The sequence below is a fragment of the Phalacrocorax aristotelis genome, chromosome 6, assembly GCF_949628215.1.
Source record: "Phalacrocorax aristotelis chromosome 6, bGulAri2.1, whole genome shotgun sequence".
Classification (NCBI taxonomy): Eukaryota; Metazoa; Chordata; class Aves; order Suliformes; family Phalacrocoracidae; genus Phalacrocorax; species Phalacrocorax aristotelis.
In genome coordinates this window covers 40,125,370-40,141,853 of record NC_134281.1, presented here as the reverse complement: position 1 = coordinate 40,141,853, position 16,484 = coordinate 40,125,370, and the positions used below count along the sequence as shown (strand labels likewise).

Below are 16,484 nucleotides of genomic sequence, written 5' to 3'. Positions count from 1 at the left end.
TGAGCCTTTCTTGATACCTATCCTGTGCTGCCACAGGCATCAGTAAAGACTGACTTTTCCTTGAAACTTACCCATATGTATGTTCCAAGAATATGCTAATTTTCAGTATAACCACCAAAATAGAAGTTTGCTTAGTAGTGCAACAAATGGTGTGTGAATGCCATTTTGCTTCCAGTAATTATCCTATGTACTCAGGAAAAATTAGAGGAAGGACTGTGTCTGATGTACTGTCAGCAGTTTCATTGTTGAAATTAAGGTTGACCATAAAATACAAGATGAAGTAATGTAGAAATCCCTGTAATGTATTTGTTGAAAGTTATTTGCTTAATTTTATTAGATGATTTTCTGCGTTGCAATTGTGTATCATAAAATACATTATGTACGGACCAGAATATAAAGTTAAACTTAACTCTAGTTTCTGTTGAAACTGTCCAAGCCCCAGAATCAAATATTGGGTCTCTTGATTTTGGGTTTCAAATTCCAGTGCTTTCCGAGGGACAGGGACTACTCTGTCCCATCAGTATCTCAACACAGCTGTCTACAGTTGTGCTTTTTAGCTGTACAGCTAGAGTATGAAACTGTATTTCAGGCAACCCTTTAAACTCCCTCAGGCTGACATTCTTGCCAACAAAGGCAGTCCAGCTTCCCCTCACAGTTCCTGCATTCATATACTCTGTCCTGTCCCAGTGTGATTTTGTCCAGGCGTATGGTGATCTTGAATACCTAAGTGATACAGATGAAAGTAGCTGATCAGAGATATGGTGAATTTTCAGATGGACATTTGCAGCGGCTGGTCCACCTTGTTGCTGCACAGCCAGCTGTAGAGGCACGCAGGAGGAGGCGCAGAGTGGGCATAGGAGTGGGGAGGCAAAAGGATGGTGCTGGTTCGGGGCCTCTTGAGATTCCAAGGATCATCAGCTGCAGGGTGCCTTCCCTGGCACATTGAACCAGTCTGAGCTGGATCACCATTTGCCCTGTTTTCAAACCCGTAACTGTGCAATGAGTTTGCACTGAGGAAACAGAAAACTAGTCTTTTTTGCCAAGTTACTTTTCAGTCAGGTCAGCCGCTGATTTCAGGCATGTGACTTCATGTGTAATTACTGATTATGAGTGCTGTTGCTGGGGAGAGAGAGGGAGGAGGTGGCTTACTGCTGGGAGGAGGCAGTGGAGGTGGTAAAAGCAGGCAAGGTTTCCTGACCAAGTGGACCTGACAGCTGGATGTCACTAGAACAGCAGTGCTGTCCCACCTTCCTTTTTTCCAGCTGCCCATGTGTAAAAAAGGACTGGGATTTCCATTGCGGAGGAAGCTAATTATGGGACCAGGATTCCAGTGACGTGATGTTCCTTGGGGTGGAAAGTGTCAGCTGCTGTCGTTCCCACTCCCCGTCAGTGCTGGCTGGTAGCCCAGCATCTGCCCTTATGCTTGCTCAGGGCTCACTGGACAAGTCACTGAGCTGACTTATCTCACTGGAAATGGAAGAAGCTACTGTGCTTCTTGTTGTGTTCATTTTATGACACTCCTCATGGCCCATTTGCTCACCATGGAGTCTGGCAAACACCAAAGCCAGCTAAAGGTAAACAGCGGCTGTGCACCACAGCACGTGTGAGGAGGGCAGGAGAACGGGGCCTTTGCCTGTTGGGGTGGGAAGCTGTTCTCTCAAGACCACCTGAAAAACTGTACAGCGAGTTGTGAGCGTTGTAGTACTAATGGGAGAGCACAGTGTAGACTAGGAGGGATAGGAACTGACTCAGACTGTAGACCTTCAACCTTTAAACCTGGTTGAATTGTCTTGTGCTTTTCTTGAGTGGTTTGGGGAGTAAATTTTAACTCCTTTGTTGATATCAGTTCTGGCTAAGGTTAAAGGTTGTCCTGCTGAGACATTGTGGTAATGCTTTTCTTACGGAATTTCCCACCTTAATGAAATTTAAAAGTTTCAACGTTTTGGCACCAAAGGGTTTGGACAAAGTTCAGATAACATCCTAATGTTGAATTTTTTTTTTTCCATTTTTCTGTTTTCCCATTTTCACATTCATATTAACATTAAGGTAATATCCATTCTTTCTTTGAATGAGTCCACATATACATGTTAATAAGGAGTGTACTTGGGCTCCACTTGTTGCTAGGAACCTTTCCATGTTACCAGAACAGTTTTGTCCCTCTACTCTTCCTGCTTTGGATATGACAGAGGAGGTAGAGCACACCAGCTCTTTTCCTGGATACCCTTTCGAGCCATTGTAAGAAGAGACGCAGACACGCAAGCAGAGCAGAAAGGCAGTTCTGGAGCCAAGGGGTCAGTGCATATGCGTCACCCTATGGTGCTGGGCTCCTGGGTCCTAGGATGTGGGTCAGCCTTTTCCCTGTCAGCCTGTTATGAGACCTGCTGAGCCCTGGCCTCTGTGGGCTCCGCTGGTAAGGCAGACCCAGTCACACCAAACACTGCTGATGCAGCCTTCTTTGCATAAAAGCTCCAACCTTTGCACAAACCTGAAGAGCAGCTGTTACTCCCTGTACTATATAACAAACAGTGATGGGCTGTGCATATGACCGCATATTCTTTCAGCAATTTATCTGGTCAGTCCTTGATGACTTTCTCCTGACAACAGAGAGGATTCCATGTCCATTCGGGCAGGTGTCCAGTTGCTTATGCATCTTTGCATGTTATTTTCCTTGCAGAGGGAACAGACTCATCACCGTGACTGTCAATCCATGCTGATCATCATGGATGTATAATTTTACAAAAGAAACACAATCTTCCACTGGGGATCTGTCCACTGCAAGTTAATCCTAGTGAATGATACCTCAGGGTCATCTCCTTCTACTTTGTCACATGCTAAATTTCACCTCCATTGTCTACAACTGTGACTGTAAATGGTGCACTTGTGTATCCATTAGCCACTTACGTCATTGCCTTTATCCCGGTGACTTTCTCTGCTAATAGCTGAGCTATTCAAGTGTTTACTGAGAGATGTCCTTTTGCCACCAAAACTGTTCATTCTAGACTTGGTCCTCATGGCATGGGGAGTGCACTCTGACTCAAGGCATTTAGAGTACAGGGATATTGGTGGCTTTGAACTTGCCCTGCCAGAGGGTGTAGAAAATTTGCGGTGTACTCTCAGAATGGTCAGGCACACATGAAGAGATGTAGCATGTAAAGAGGAAAAGAGGACTTCTCTCTCTTCGCATTACCTGGAGCCTGTCTGGGTATGAAAGTCAAAAATGTTTTGGGAGCATTGGTCTAAAATCCCGATTGGATGTCTTTCAGGAAGGAGGCAAACCTGACTTTTTGCCACTCAGGCTAATGAGAATCCCAGATTTTTGTGAGTTGAAACATTTTGCTCGAAGGTGGGTCAGTGTTTGGAGTTACTCTCTAGTGCATTTTTAATACTATGGTTTCAGCTACTACGGGTTTTTGCTCCTGTTCCAAGTTTTCCGAAGCCCCTCATCACTGTAAGATGGACCTTGCTGATCTTAATTGACCAGAAACTGGTTTAGTTTAGGACTTTCTTCAAATATTCATGTCAGAATTTCATTTTAACCAGGGAATTAGACTCTTCTTTCCCATGCCATACAGTCTAAGACTATATACTTCTCATCTCCATAGGTGGGAGTCCACTCTCCTTTTATCTTTACAGGTCCAAACCTATTCAACCCTGTTAGAGGCTCTTCATCATCCCTGGGAAATGCAGTATGTAGCTGTCTCTGCACAATAAAAGGCAGTGATGGGTTGAATCCTGACTTGCTATCAGATTGCAAAGGTGGAGTCTAATGAGGGCTAGTGTGCCTCTCACCAGAGCTTAGGTGGCTTCACCCTATGCAGTGAGGAAGGTTTTGATTCCAGATACTTGCTAGGCAGCTACCTGGAGATTCATCCTTGCCTTTGCCAGGCATAACACTGTCTCCAGTGCCTCAAGAACCAATGCAGCATTTGATAAAGTAGTTGTGCAATTACTACTTGCACGAAAGATATCGAGACCTCCACCGTGTAATGAGTCATTGGGGATAGCTGCTTGGATTCAGTCACTGTTAAGAGTGCACATGGGATTCATTCAAAGAAAAAACGATGTCTTACCAGTAACCGGTGTTCTTCACAATGTGTAGTCCACATATACATTTGTCTTCCATCTGCTTCTCCTCTCTCCTCAGAGTCCTTCCAGGTATGAGTCCTGTGATTGAGAGGTAGAATTGTTAGAATGTACATTTGGGCTACACTTCTCAAAGAGCATCGGTTACTGGTAAGTAACCTTTCTTTTAGTTTTAGATTGTTCTTAAAGAACTAGTTTAGGGGTGTCATTTCATAAACTGTGCTGGTTTTGGTTTAGTTTGGTTTTATTCACCTGAGGAACTTCAGGGGAAACTTCTTCTCATTTTTTCTCATAAGAAAACAATTTTATGTGAAAATTAAGTACTATAAAATTAATATATGCATTTCATGCTTTTCCAAACTATTACTGCAGACATTTGTTTTCCTGAAAAATCAGTTAGTGCTTCAGGATTTACCTTAAAAGAAAAATTTTTACTAATAACTTCTAAACTTTTACATTTACCAATGGCATACATGATTTTACCTGTAATTTTACCTAATTAATATGAATACAGATAATCTCTATAGCACTAAGTGATTTCTTTAATTTGGCTATCACATTTTCAGCTCTTTTTACAAATCAGTTCAAGAGGTTGCAAACTGAAGTTACTAGTGATTAAAAAATGGCACAGGAATGAAGCTGTTGCTCACGCAGGAAAGCATGCGCAGTGGTTGGCTGCCATGTGTTAGAACTAGTGTAACTGCTCTGAAGGTTCAGAGATATTGTTTTCCCACAGACTGCATGTCTTTGGATGCCATTCAACTGATGCCTGAAGGAATGGGTGCAGGGTCTGTGGCTATATTTCTATTATTCCTACTCCTAGTCCTGATTGCTGGGATACAGTTGCTCTGAAACAATCAAACAGCACCTTCCAGTAGAGAAATTGCCTCATGCAAAGGCTATTTATTCAGACTGAGTAAAATACCATCCATAGTAAGAATGACTCATTTTGGTACAGCGTAGTTTGCCTTTGAATTGTAAGTTAATTTAATTTGGCCATCATCTTAATTAACTATCTATGCACCAATTAAAGTTTCATCTAGTATTGTGAAGATATTTTCCCTTAGATTTATAAAAACAATTACTTATGTAATTTTCCAAACAGTGTCCAGTGAGAAGTTTCAGCATTTAAGCATAAAGAAGAAACTCTGTTGAACAGCACAGCCATAAACTTCTCATTTCTTTGTACTGATATCTGATTGCAGTCATGTATTAGATCAATGGAAGCAGTGAAGATTAATCACTTTTTTCAATTACTGATGAACAGTTTTCTCTTCAGAGGAAGCCAAATCCTTTACTGAGGATGATGTGAGTTAGCTCTTTGAAATCAGCAGGGTTATGCTGATTCATATCAAATAGGGTCTAGCCTATAGTATGTAGAAAGTAATCAACCCACATCCATGCATAACTAATATTTGAGAGCCTTTGTAGCTGTATTATACCCTTATTTTGTCTGATGAAGCTAGAAAAACATTTATGTATTTACCTTTCATGGTTAAACTAATATAGTGTAAGTGACAATTATCATGGGCCTTGTTTAGAAAGTGGGTATAATGCAAAATCAGTTAGTAATTCAGTTGTTCATGAAAGTCAGAGTCTTTGTATGTGCATTGTTAGTACAGATGAAGGAGGAATGTTCCTAAAATACACAATTTAAAAAGCAGTCTTAAACTTGCAAAAACAAATTGCAATTAGAAAAAGAGGCTGAGGCTTATCTTGGTTGAAAATTTTCAAAAAACAGGAATGATTTTGGGTGCCTACATTCTTTGATCGCTGAGATTTTTTCTTTTAAAGACTCCTTAAAATTGGACCTTTTCAGATGTTTAAAAACAGGTATCCAGGCTTTATTGGCAAAGAAGAATTAAAAATCAAGAATTCTGTGTTTTGTTTTAATTTGGAAATGGAAAACCAGCTTGGAGACCCCCTTGCCCTACATAATTTCTGAAGCACGCTTACCAGTTTTGCTTCTCCCTTTGATACATACTTCTCAACTTGAGTGCATTGGAAACATCACCAGTAACCCTCTGCAGACAAAGGTTTCTGTATAGTTTTGAAACTTACATTACAGGTACTGAATCCTAAAGTGTAAAAAACCAAAGATATCGCTTGCAAAGCAAAAGTTTGTCTCTTTTTGCACAATAAAAAAAGTTCTGAATAAAACATCTGGATAAACGCTGTTTAAGAATCTTTATGTTAACTATTAAAGCTTAAACTTGTAACCTGAATTTATAAAAAATGTAACACACTGCACTATTCCACATTGCAGTATTCATTTTATTATGAGACAGGAATGAAAACTAAATTTCAGGTAGTTTAGGCACTCCTTACTTTCTTATGGAATTAATTCTAGGTTTAAACATGCACATGCATGTAAAGCCGCACTAATCTATACAGGCATGTAATTGGAGTTTATGTCACAGTACACTATGTATGTGTATACGATCGTGTCAATTTATTTCACTTTTATAGATAAGTCATTTTTAGTATAAGGTATTCTTATTAAAATCTTTAAAATCTGTTACTTGCAGTAGGTACACACTGCTTTCTGAAATAGCACGATTTGTAATGGTAATGACTTTGTGGCAAAAATCTATCTAAAGTAATTCCATAATGGATGCACTTTCAAAGCGCTCAATTAAGGCAATGGTACAAAAGCTTGTGGGGTGCTCATCTCCCAGAAATACAGATAGGTTTTTAATATAAAGACAGTTCAGGAGTATTGTTGGTTATTTGCCGGTAGAGGGGCAAAGGATTTTCCGGTGATGCCGTGCAGGTGGAGTACCTGACGGTGGATTGCCTGTTTTTATCTGAGGTGTGAGTGAACAGATCTGTAACACCCTTTTTTTCCACGGTATGGGATTATCTGACTCTCTTAGAAAAGGGCTTTTTCTCTTTTCTTTTTGTTAAATGACGTTTAACTTCTGTCTTTGTAATACAGTCCTTTGGTCAGTCCATTTCTTCCTACAGTCCTCCAGCTCCTTCTGTAACACAAAGATGAAGGTGTGTGGTTAGGACAGACCTCTCATGTGGTACAGACTGAAAAGTAAAAATAATAAGTTCAGAATTAGTGGGAAAAACATGAATGAAGTTTCCAGAAATATCTAGTCATCGTTTCCCCATTCTGACATTCAGATCACTTTTAGGAAATGTGTTTACATGTATAATTGAAATGCTAATTTTTTTTTACTGTTTCATGTCACTCTTAATGTAGAACGCCTTTAATAAAATACTATATTTTAGTAAAAAGTGAGAGAAAATAAAGATATGAAATTATAGCTATTTCGGTAGGATCAAGATAAACATGCTACATACAAATCTTTAAAAGAAACTATTGTTAAAATGAAGGATTCATGTTGTTCCAATATTATCATTTACAGACTGAAGAATTTACCATTCACTTTTACTAAGCTTAAAGAACTTGCAGCTTTGTGGCTTTCTGACAACCAGGTAATTACTTTCAATATTCATATTTTCTTCAGTAACTAAGTGATCTTAGTAAGGGCTGTAAATGAAACCTATAATTTAATACATGATTGTAGTAGAATTTTAGACGTGTTTGCTCCCGGTCCAGCTTTCTACTTTCATAACAAGATAAAGTTTCTGCTGGCTGTCATTTATTAAGTTGGAAAGATCACCTTTGCAGGATTTATTACGTCTTATCATAATCTTTTATATCATCTTACCCTTATATGTCTTGCATCATTATTGCATCTAGCTAAGCTTCTCTGTCCGTACAAAAGTAGTAAATCAAGGCCAAAAGTGTCAAGAGAATATTTTGTAAATAGAAAGTCAAGGGGTAAGACTTTGTTATCAAACTTGCTATTAGTTTGTCCCATCCTTTACTCCATCTATGCCTCTAGTCTTGTCATCTTCCCTTTCCCTTTTCCTTGCTTCCATTCCTGCATGTTTTGAACTCCATTAAAGTCAGTGCGAGTTTAAACATGTAAAAGATGCACAAGAACTTTTAGTCTTGTTTTAGATAAAACTCTCATTTAAAAGTTACTTTTAAATTTAAGTATGCCTTTCTTTGTTCCGAGGGGTTTGGTTTCACTACCACATATTCTATAGGATTCCATTTTAAAACAAATTATGTAACATGAACACTGAGATATGTAACAGTTCAACCAGCCTCTGAGCACTAAAAGAAGTCTCGATCCTTTCCAGAATTGGTAGATAGAATAATTTTTCTGTTCCGTAGTTTAAACGGAGAAAAACTCAATTTGTACAATGTTAGACATGTTTGACATGCCTAACAGTTTTTAATAATCTCAAATTCACATAGTCTCATCTTTCTCACTTTGCAGTAGTGCCTGTGGTCAGATATTTTACCTCTTTAAGTGAAGCTGATGAGGATAATTCTTCAGGGGCCAATTATCATACTACTGGAAATTAATCCATCCTTTTATCCGTATGAAAGAGCCACAGGGTCTCAGGTCCTGCAGCTGCCTGTTTGCAGGAGATCATGTGCGTACGCCTGTGCTGAGCACTGCTGGTTGCAGAACTGCTCAGAGCAGAGCCCATGCCTGTCCACGGGGCATGGCCCAGCAGACGGAGTCGGTTTTTTTGTCAAGATGTCAGATGAAATTCCTGCTGACTCCTGGCCACTGTGTACCATTCAGCTGTGCCCTTAAATCATAGAAAAGTCAAATGCCGTGCAGTCTATAGATTTACATTGGTACATGCTTATTGCACTGCTCCTTAAATGTACTCCGACTTTTATAGCTAAGCAAAAAAATTTTAAAGCTGAAGGGAGGGGAGACTAATAGAAGGGATAATAGAAAATTATGAGTAAATTTTAATGAGTTGAAATAGATTTCTTGGGTTTTTCACTCTAATTTCCACTACAAAAAATAACATTGCATGATTCCTCAGCCCAGCCACAGAACATACACTTCCTTTTAAATATACAATATTTTTTTGGCATTTTGACTTTTCTACGATGTAGTATAGATCAATTTCTGTTCTGTGAATTATGGTAGTCACTCCTAGATACTGCATTAGACCAAAGCAATAATAAAAAAATAATCAACTGAAGTAAAACATCCAAATAGTCAGAGTACTTCCATGTAAATTCTCCAGTATCTTGTACCAGGTTTACCCTCAGATGAACTAATAACTCTCATTAACCATGACTATCATTTACTCCTTGTTATCCCTAGCTTAAAAGAGATCACAGCCATAATGTGGGTGTTTTAACTGTGTAGTTGCAGCTTTCTTCTGCTGATCCTTTAACTTCCTCACTGATATGACTCTGAACATGCAGACAGTATTTCTGACATTTAGTGTTCTTCTGTTGATGCTGGTAGAAATTACAGAAGTGAGGAATGGGAGAGGGGGCATTTCCACCAGACTAATACTTCTTTTAGTCCATAGAGGAGTTTATTTTTATACAAATTTTAGTTAATCTTGTATTTTCTATTTGTCAAATGCTAAAATCCCATCTCGGTTAAGACACGCTCTGAGTTAACAGTTCTTTATTTTGCCTTTTCTGTACAGTCCAAGGCTCTCATTCCACTGCAAACTGAGGCTCACCCAGAAACAAAGCAGAGAGTACTGACTAACTACATGTTTCCTCAGCAACCCCGCAGTGATGAAGGTAAAACGCCATCAGCAGTTCTACAAAGGCAGGAACAGCGCTTGTTCAGATAGTGGAGGAAAAAACAGAAGGAGGGAGAGGGAAGGGGTTTCAGACGTGGTTCTGTGTGTGAGTGTCTCTTCTGATACATAAAGCCAGTGGTGCACACATAACAGTCTATATTTTGTCATACACAAAGGAATCCTGTTTGCAGATCAGTTATTCTCAGGCCACCAGATTTACATTTTCTTAAATGCTTTTTTATTTTCAGAAGAATGGCCTTATATAAAAAATTTCAACCCGTGAATTGAGTGTGCAAGGGACAGAAATTCTAGGATATGCCTTGCTGCCATGTGGGCAGGCTGTTGGCCAGAGCCAGCTCAACCTGCAGAGACACTGGACCCATCTGAGAGAGCTGGGGGGTGGGCCAGCTCATAGGCATGGGGACTTCAGAGCTCTGAGCCTGGCAGAATTGAGGGTTTGGCTCCTGATATTCCTATATTAAGTTAGAGAGTTTGCCCCTCAGCTTTGCGTCTGCCCTGAAACCCTGTTGCTTCCCGTCACTCTCATTCCAGTTTTAATACTAAACTCTGTTTGTAATGGTTTGTCAGTTACGACTCTCATTGCCCCCCTTCAACGGTTTTAAAACAATAACCCAATATTACATGATCAACTATGAGCATGTCTTTTCGGATCATTTCCATTCTTCTATTGGGTGCGCTAATTACTTGTTCTTGTGCATTGTTGCTTGCTATTTAACTGTAGATTTCCAGTCAGACAGTGATAGTTTTAACCCTACTTTATGGGAGGAGCAGAGACAACAACGTATGACTGTTGCCTTTGAATTTGAAGAAAAAAAGGAAGAGGAGGAAAATGCAGGGAAAGTCAAGGTAAGTTCTGCTTGATTTATTCTGGTATTCATGTATTATGGACAGGATCCAATTTACAGACCTTGACTTGAACTGTTTTTTTTCTCTAAATACCCAGAAAATACTCATCAGCATGTTTCAAGTACAGCAGTTGAGGAAGAATAATATATCTGTTCTCCCCAAAGTACGCATTATCAATGTCTGTTTTTGCTATTGTCTAGACAGCAAAACCTTGATTTCATAAGTCAGTTCAGGCCCATAACCCTAATGTTGGGTTCCTGCTGTGACACGAAGACAAAACTAATGCAAAATGTTGGGAGATGTAGAATTAATGTCCACCTGGTTCTTTAGAAATATTTAGACGACATAGGGAATTCCATATTCCTCTCAAAGTGGAAGTCGACAAGAGCTTTGCAACTTCATGGAGTTACACAGAAATGTGCGCTGGAGAAGGTATCTCTCATCAATTTTGTAACCTACCAAAAATGAAAATCAAAACATGAATATCCTCCTCCATTTATCTAAAATTAATATAATTGTAGAGTTTTCAGTTGAGCTCTTGATCAGTTACATTGTTATAAGGATATCGTCGGGACCATCTACATTTACCTGGCATGAAAATTTCTGTTTCTTGAATAATATAAAGGAATTACCCCAAATCAAATGATTAAACATTGCAAATTTTTAACTGTGGTAGCATACCCAATGTAAAATGTATTGCCAGAGACAAAAATATTTTAATTTTAAAATTAAAAATACTATTATTAATAGTTATTTAACATTCCATTTAGATCATCTTAGAAAATGTTGATATTTCTTTTTAATATTTTTCCCAATTAGGAATTTTCATCTGCCTCTTGTAACCAGAGATAATGGACTCTGCTGCTTTAGTAAAACAGAAGATTAAATAAAAAAGCAACCTTTGCCTGACAATAAATAAACTGAAATTTTACCCCAGATGAACTGCAGATTTATGGGTCATATATAGAAAACAGAGCATCTGGGAGAGTTTTATATTGTTCCACCACTTCTTGTCAGAATTTTAACTGTGGGTAATATGGCTGTCCAAATGTGCAGAACAATTGAAATACTAACAGAGAAATACATATCAATTTCTAAGATCATTGAATTTAATAGTATTGTTATTTGCAAGCGTTATTTTAAATATTGAAATGCAATACATGAATTACATCACTTAGCCATTTTGGTTTTAATATATTTCAGAACACTATGAATGAATGAAACAAATGTTTCCTTTCAGTAAACTGTTCTTGTAGGAAAAATAATCCCTTCATCCACTGAATGCTGTTCCTGTACTTCAGTTCAAATGCTGCCATCTGCTGTATGGAAAATGAGGAGGCAAACACAGCTGAGACACAGTACCACATTTTCAGGTTTCCTAGAAAAGCACTTAACAAAAATAGTTGGCCTGTGCCCATGCTGTGGGCAGATGTCTCTGTGTGGTGTGATCCCAGGCCGTACCAGAGCTGTTCAGGATGCAGTGGATGCTCTGGTTGCAGTGCTTCTTACCTGGGCTGTTTGCTCATCCCTGGCAGCTGCTGCCGAAGTCATGCGCTGCGAAGCAGCGTCTGCATTCCCAGAGGTGTGCATTGGTCAGCTGCAGTCGCAGACCAGTTGCAGCAGAACGTGAGAGGGGCAGCCTGCAGCCAGTCGTGCTACCAGCGGAAGGAGTGGTTTGTACCACGTGGGTGTTTCACAGCCCACAGGGCTGCACCTCTCCATAGCGTTCTGGCTTGGCCATCCAAAGGTCAAGACAGTCTTTTTCTTTTGTATCACTGCTGCTTAGTTGTAGAAGAGTCCAACACTAAGATATATTTCCTGGAGTTTGTTCTTACCTGTTCTCCCTCTCTTCCATAAAGAGTGGGTATAAACCAATGCTGTAGTACATGACTCTGTTTCTGCATGAGATTCCTCTATTCTCATATACATTTCCAATGTTCCTCTCCTCCATAATGATCCTAATGTCTTCTCATCAGCCAAAACACTAGATGTTGCAGCTGATGCTATAGTTACTGCTTCTAGAGAAGAATTCTTAAATGAAAAGCTAAGCAGGGAGCTTGGAGCTGATCAGATATTTCCTCCCATCTGTGTATCTTGAAGGGTGCATCTCTGGTCTCTTGTATCTCACTGTGTGTACACCAGATACCTATAAATACCTGTAAGTTTGTAAAAACTGAAAGTAGGGAAATAATACTATTCAAACCTGGGAAATCTTGCCAGGCTTTGAAAGGAAAAGATTTCCCATTGAAAGTGTATGTGGGTTTTCCCCCTATCATGGAAAACAACCTTTTTGCCCAAGCCATGAAAAAATGAGCTCAAATTCAATTACTGTTAATAAGATAGAAATGCTTATTTACAACCTTCTGGTATATCTGTGCTCTCTCCCAGTAATGCCGATTCATCTCTGTATATTAATGACCGTAGATGTGTTGTAAAGAGTTGTTTGACTGAACTGTTCACCAGCCTGTGTTTAGACGGATGCACATGAACTGAAAGCTAATTGCTGGAGCCTTTTGAGAACTTGGTGTGTGTCACTCTATCCGTGTGTTGCAATAGGTCTTAGGGAGGTTTTGAGATGTTTGGTTTTAGCAGTTTCATCAGACCTTCATGGGATGAATTTGAAGGTCAACCTGAATTGTCAATAGGCAGTAACCACAAACATTGGTAGAGTTCTGTAAAAGCATACATAGTTTTCACTTCTTATCTTTCATAAAACAGCCCTCAGCCAGCTGTATGAAAGCCAACTATGAAGAAAGGCTGAGACAGTTGGGGTTATTCAGCCTGGAGAAGAGAAGGCTCCAGGGAGACCTTATTGTGGCTTTCCAGTACTTGAAGGGGGCTTATAGGAAAGACAGGGGAAAACTTTTTAACACAGCCTGTTGCAATAGGACAACGGGTAATGGTTTTAAACTAAAAGAGGGTAGATTTAGACTGGATATAAGGAAGAAATTTTTTACAATGGGTGTGGTGAGACACTGGCACAGGTTGCCCAGAGAGGTGGGAGATGCCCCATCCCTGGAAACATTCAAGGTCAGGCTGGATGGGGGCTCTGAGCAACCTGATCTAGTTGAAGATGTCCCTGCTCACTGCAGGGGGGTTGGACTAGATGACCTCTAAAGGTCCCTTCCAACCCAAACCACTGTATGAAGCTATGATTTGGTATGTTAAAATAGATTTGGTAATTGAAATTGTTCAATAACTTCTTCCATCAAGAATTTTGATCTTCAAAAATCTCTTCTCAGGGGCATGCTACTTTTGATGTAGTATTAAACATACAGGAATTATATTGTCAGGGAGTACAGATTTCCTCTGTAATGATAAGTCTCAATCAGTGATGAAAATATCTGCATTCTAGTGGATATCACCTACCACAGCTGCCAGTATTTTTACTGTTTAATATTAATACTCACAGTGATATGAAACTCTTGCGGAAATCCCTGTCTGTGACTTGTCTATCTCATGGAAGTCTTTCCGTTAATTTTTCCTTCACTGGTACTTATTGAGGATTTGCTCTATGACTTGACTTGTAGCTATGCTTGTCTGTAGACCTTACACTTAACTCATTGCCTGAATTTTGCAAAAAAGCAATTGCCTAATTGGGCAACATCTAAATATGATTTCTTTCAACCATAAATCAACCAGAGCTTTAGTAACACTTTAAAGACTTGATTTATTTTTTCTGTTGAAATTCTTTATTAACATATGATATCATAGTCATACATTTTAATGTTTTATGTTAAAGTCATGTCAGAATCTATTATCCGTAATGTTTATTCTATTGTGGTGCAGAATTGTATGCTAGTATTTCGTATAGTTTTATTTTCCAAATCGATCATGCTTTTACTTCTAAAATACTCCTATCAACAGACTGTATACATTTGAATCCAAAATTACATTTTTCCTACTCTTTAGGAATTGAAAATCCAACAGCTATAGCAGTGAGCTATTAAGAGTAAGCTCCCTTTGCTTACCTCATGTACACAATGAGGTAAAAGCTTCTTTGTGGTAAATGCTTCCAAATACTTATCGGTTAGTAAATGTGGAGTAATTTCAGATTTCACAGCCTCATAATCAGAAACAGTTATCCTCACACACACAGGTTGCACTGGGAGATGTAATTTTACTCCATTGAATTATTTTATTGCATTTCCACCCCAAATTCAGGCCCAGAGAGAGTGGCAGCCTCAGCCAGCACCTTCTGCATTTTAGCTGACTGCGTTTGGCGGCTGTTACATGCACTTAGAAGTGGGCTTGCTGCTCCGCAGGGTGTGCTCTCTGGTTCACCTTGTGAGTCCCAAGTTTGGTGCTTAAGCCACAACCATCTTTCACACCTCAGACAAAGGTGGTGGAGACAGGGTGGGCTTGCAGCATGAAGAACAGAGTGGGGAGGGCAGGAGATGCTCTGTGGAGGAGAGGGCCCTGTGCTGCGAGGGAAGCATCTGCTGGAGGCTAGGCTCAAGGGACAGACCTACAGGCTGCCCACACTCTCTCCACAGCCCAAGAAGCCTTGCCAAGGTCATGCTTCATTTGGATGCACACTTCAGATTCCTCAGCCTCTCTTCTCATGGTGTGGTGTGATGTTCAGCAGACAAAATATGTCTGTACACAGGTGGGGAGGTATAAGTAGAGGTCAGCATCATGTATGTCATCTTTACTGCTTGGATTATTCCTGACATGGTCATTTGCTGCACTGTCTCCACAGAGTGATTTGCTGATAGAGTAATGTCTTACCAGATTACGGGGAGGGGGTGATGTCACCCATGAGCCTTCTCAGTCACTCAACTCAGCAACTCAACCCTGAGATTTTGTAGAATTGTCTTCAAATTAGGATTGCTTTGGACTTGGGAAATACAATGTTTCTCTACTTCTGAGTGATAAAAATTATAAACTTAAAGGGGATCTTTCTAGAAAATGTGTAGGCCTGTCAGTTAAAGTACTATGCAGTGTGACTTAGGGTGACTTTTCTGTAGTGGTTTGAGTCTGTTTTCCTGTATTTTCTGTATATAAAAAGAGTAAGATACTCTTGAGTGCATGTACGTACATTTTACATCTCAAAGAGCAAATAGCTCCCAGTAGATCAGATTCTGTTCTCAGCTGCCACAGATAATTCAGATTAATTCAGTACACTGAACATAGCTAAATTAATTCTGCATTTACATCAGTTTTGTTTTGAAAAAATGTGATTTAATATGTCAGTACTCTCAAGCACAGTGTAGAATTAAAATACAATACTCTCACAGGGTAAAAGATAGGCTTATAGGGAACCATTCCCATCCATTATTTTGTGTCACTGAAATTCCATTATAGGTTGACATAGTGTAACTGAGAGCAAACTGCAGTCCAAAAATGCATGAAGATAGCTATATGTAACACATTACCTCAAATAGATTAATTAAAAATTTGAGGAATTTACACTTAGCCATAGTACTGTAACCATGGTTTTAGTTTGCATGCTGTTTTCATTTTGTATTTGTGCTTTAATTCTTTTTATGAATGTTCAGGTTGAAATAAATCTAAAACGTTATCCCACTCCATACCCGGAGGATTTAAAGAATATGGTAAAATCAGTTCAAAATCTGGTGGGCAAAACAAGCCATGGAGTACGGCCTGAGAACTCAACACCAACTGCGAACAGTGAACAAACTGTGAAAGAAAAGTATGAGCACAAGTGGCCCATGGCACCAAAGGAGATTTCAGTGGAGGTAATGTAAAAGGATCGTTGTTCCTCTCAAGAGTTCGAGATGGGGTTTTAACATAACTCCATCAAATAAATGATATTCTGCATCTGCTGTGAACTTCATACCTAATAGTTTCTAGTTTCATTCCATAAAGTTAATTTAGTTTTATACTGAGTTGCTGTTTTTCCCAATACTGCTGAGTTTATCAGACTGAATTTTGGTTTTAAATCTACCTAGATCTGAATTTTGGTATTGATA

General features: G+C 39.3%; 1 protein-coding gene across 3 annotated transcripts in view; it reads left to right on the top strand.

Annotated features, from left to right (window-relative positions):
- LRRC7 (leucine rich repeat containing 7) overlaps positions 1-16,484 on the top strand; it is a 106,461-nt gene that overhangs the window by 49,681 nt on the left and 40,296 nt on the right. For all 3 annotated transcript variants that reach the window (XM_075097300.1, XM_075097301.1, XM_075097299.1), the window contains exons 12-15: positions 7,461-7,530; positions 9,580-9,679; positions 10,424-10,548; positions 16,050-16,250. In XM_075097300.1, the coding sequence (XP_074953401.1) occupies positions 7,461-7,530; positions 9,580-9,679; positions 10,424-10,548; positions 16,050-16,250 (496 nt within the window). The remainder of the gene's footprint in view (positions 1-7,460; positions 7,531-9,579; positions 9,680-10,423; positions 10,549-16,049; positions 16,251-16,484) is intronic.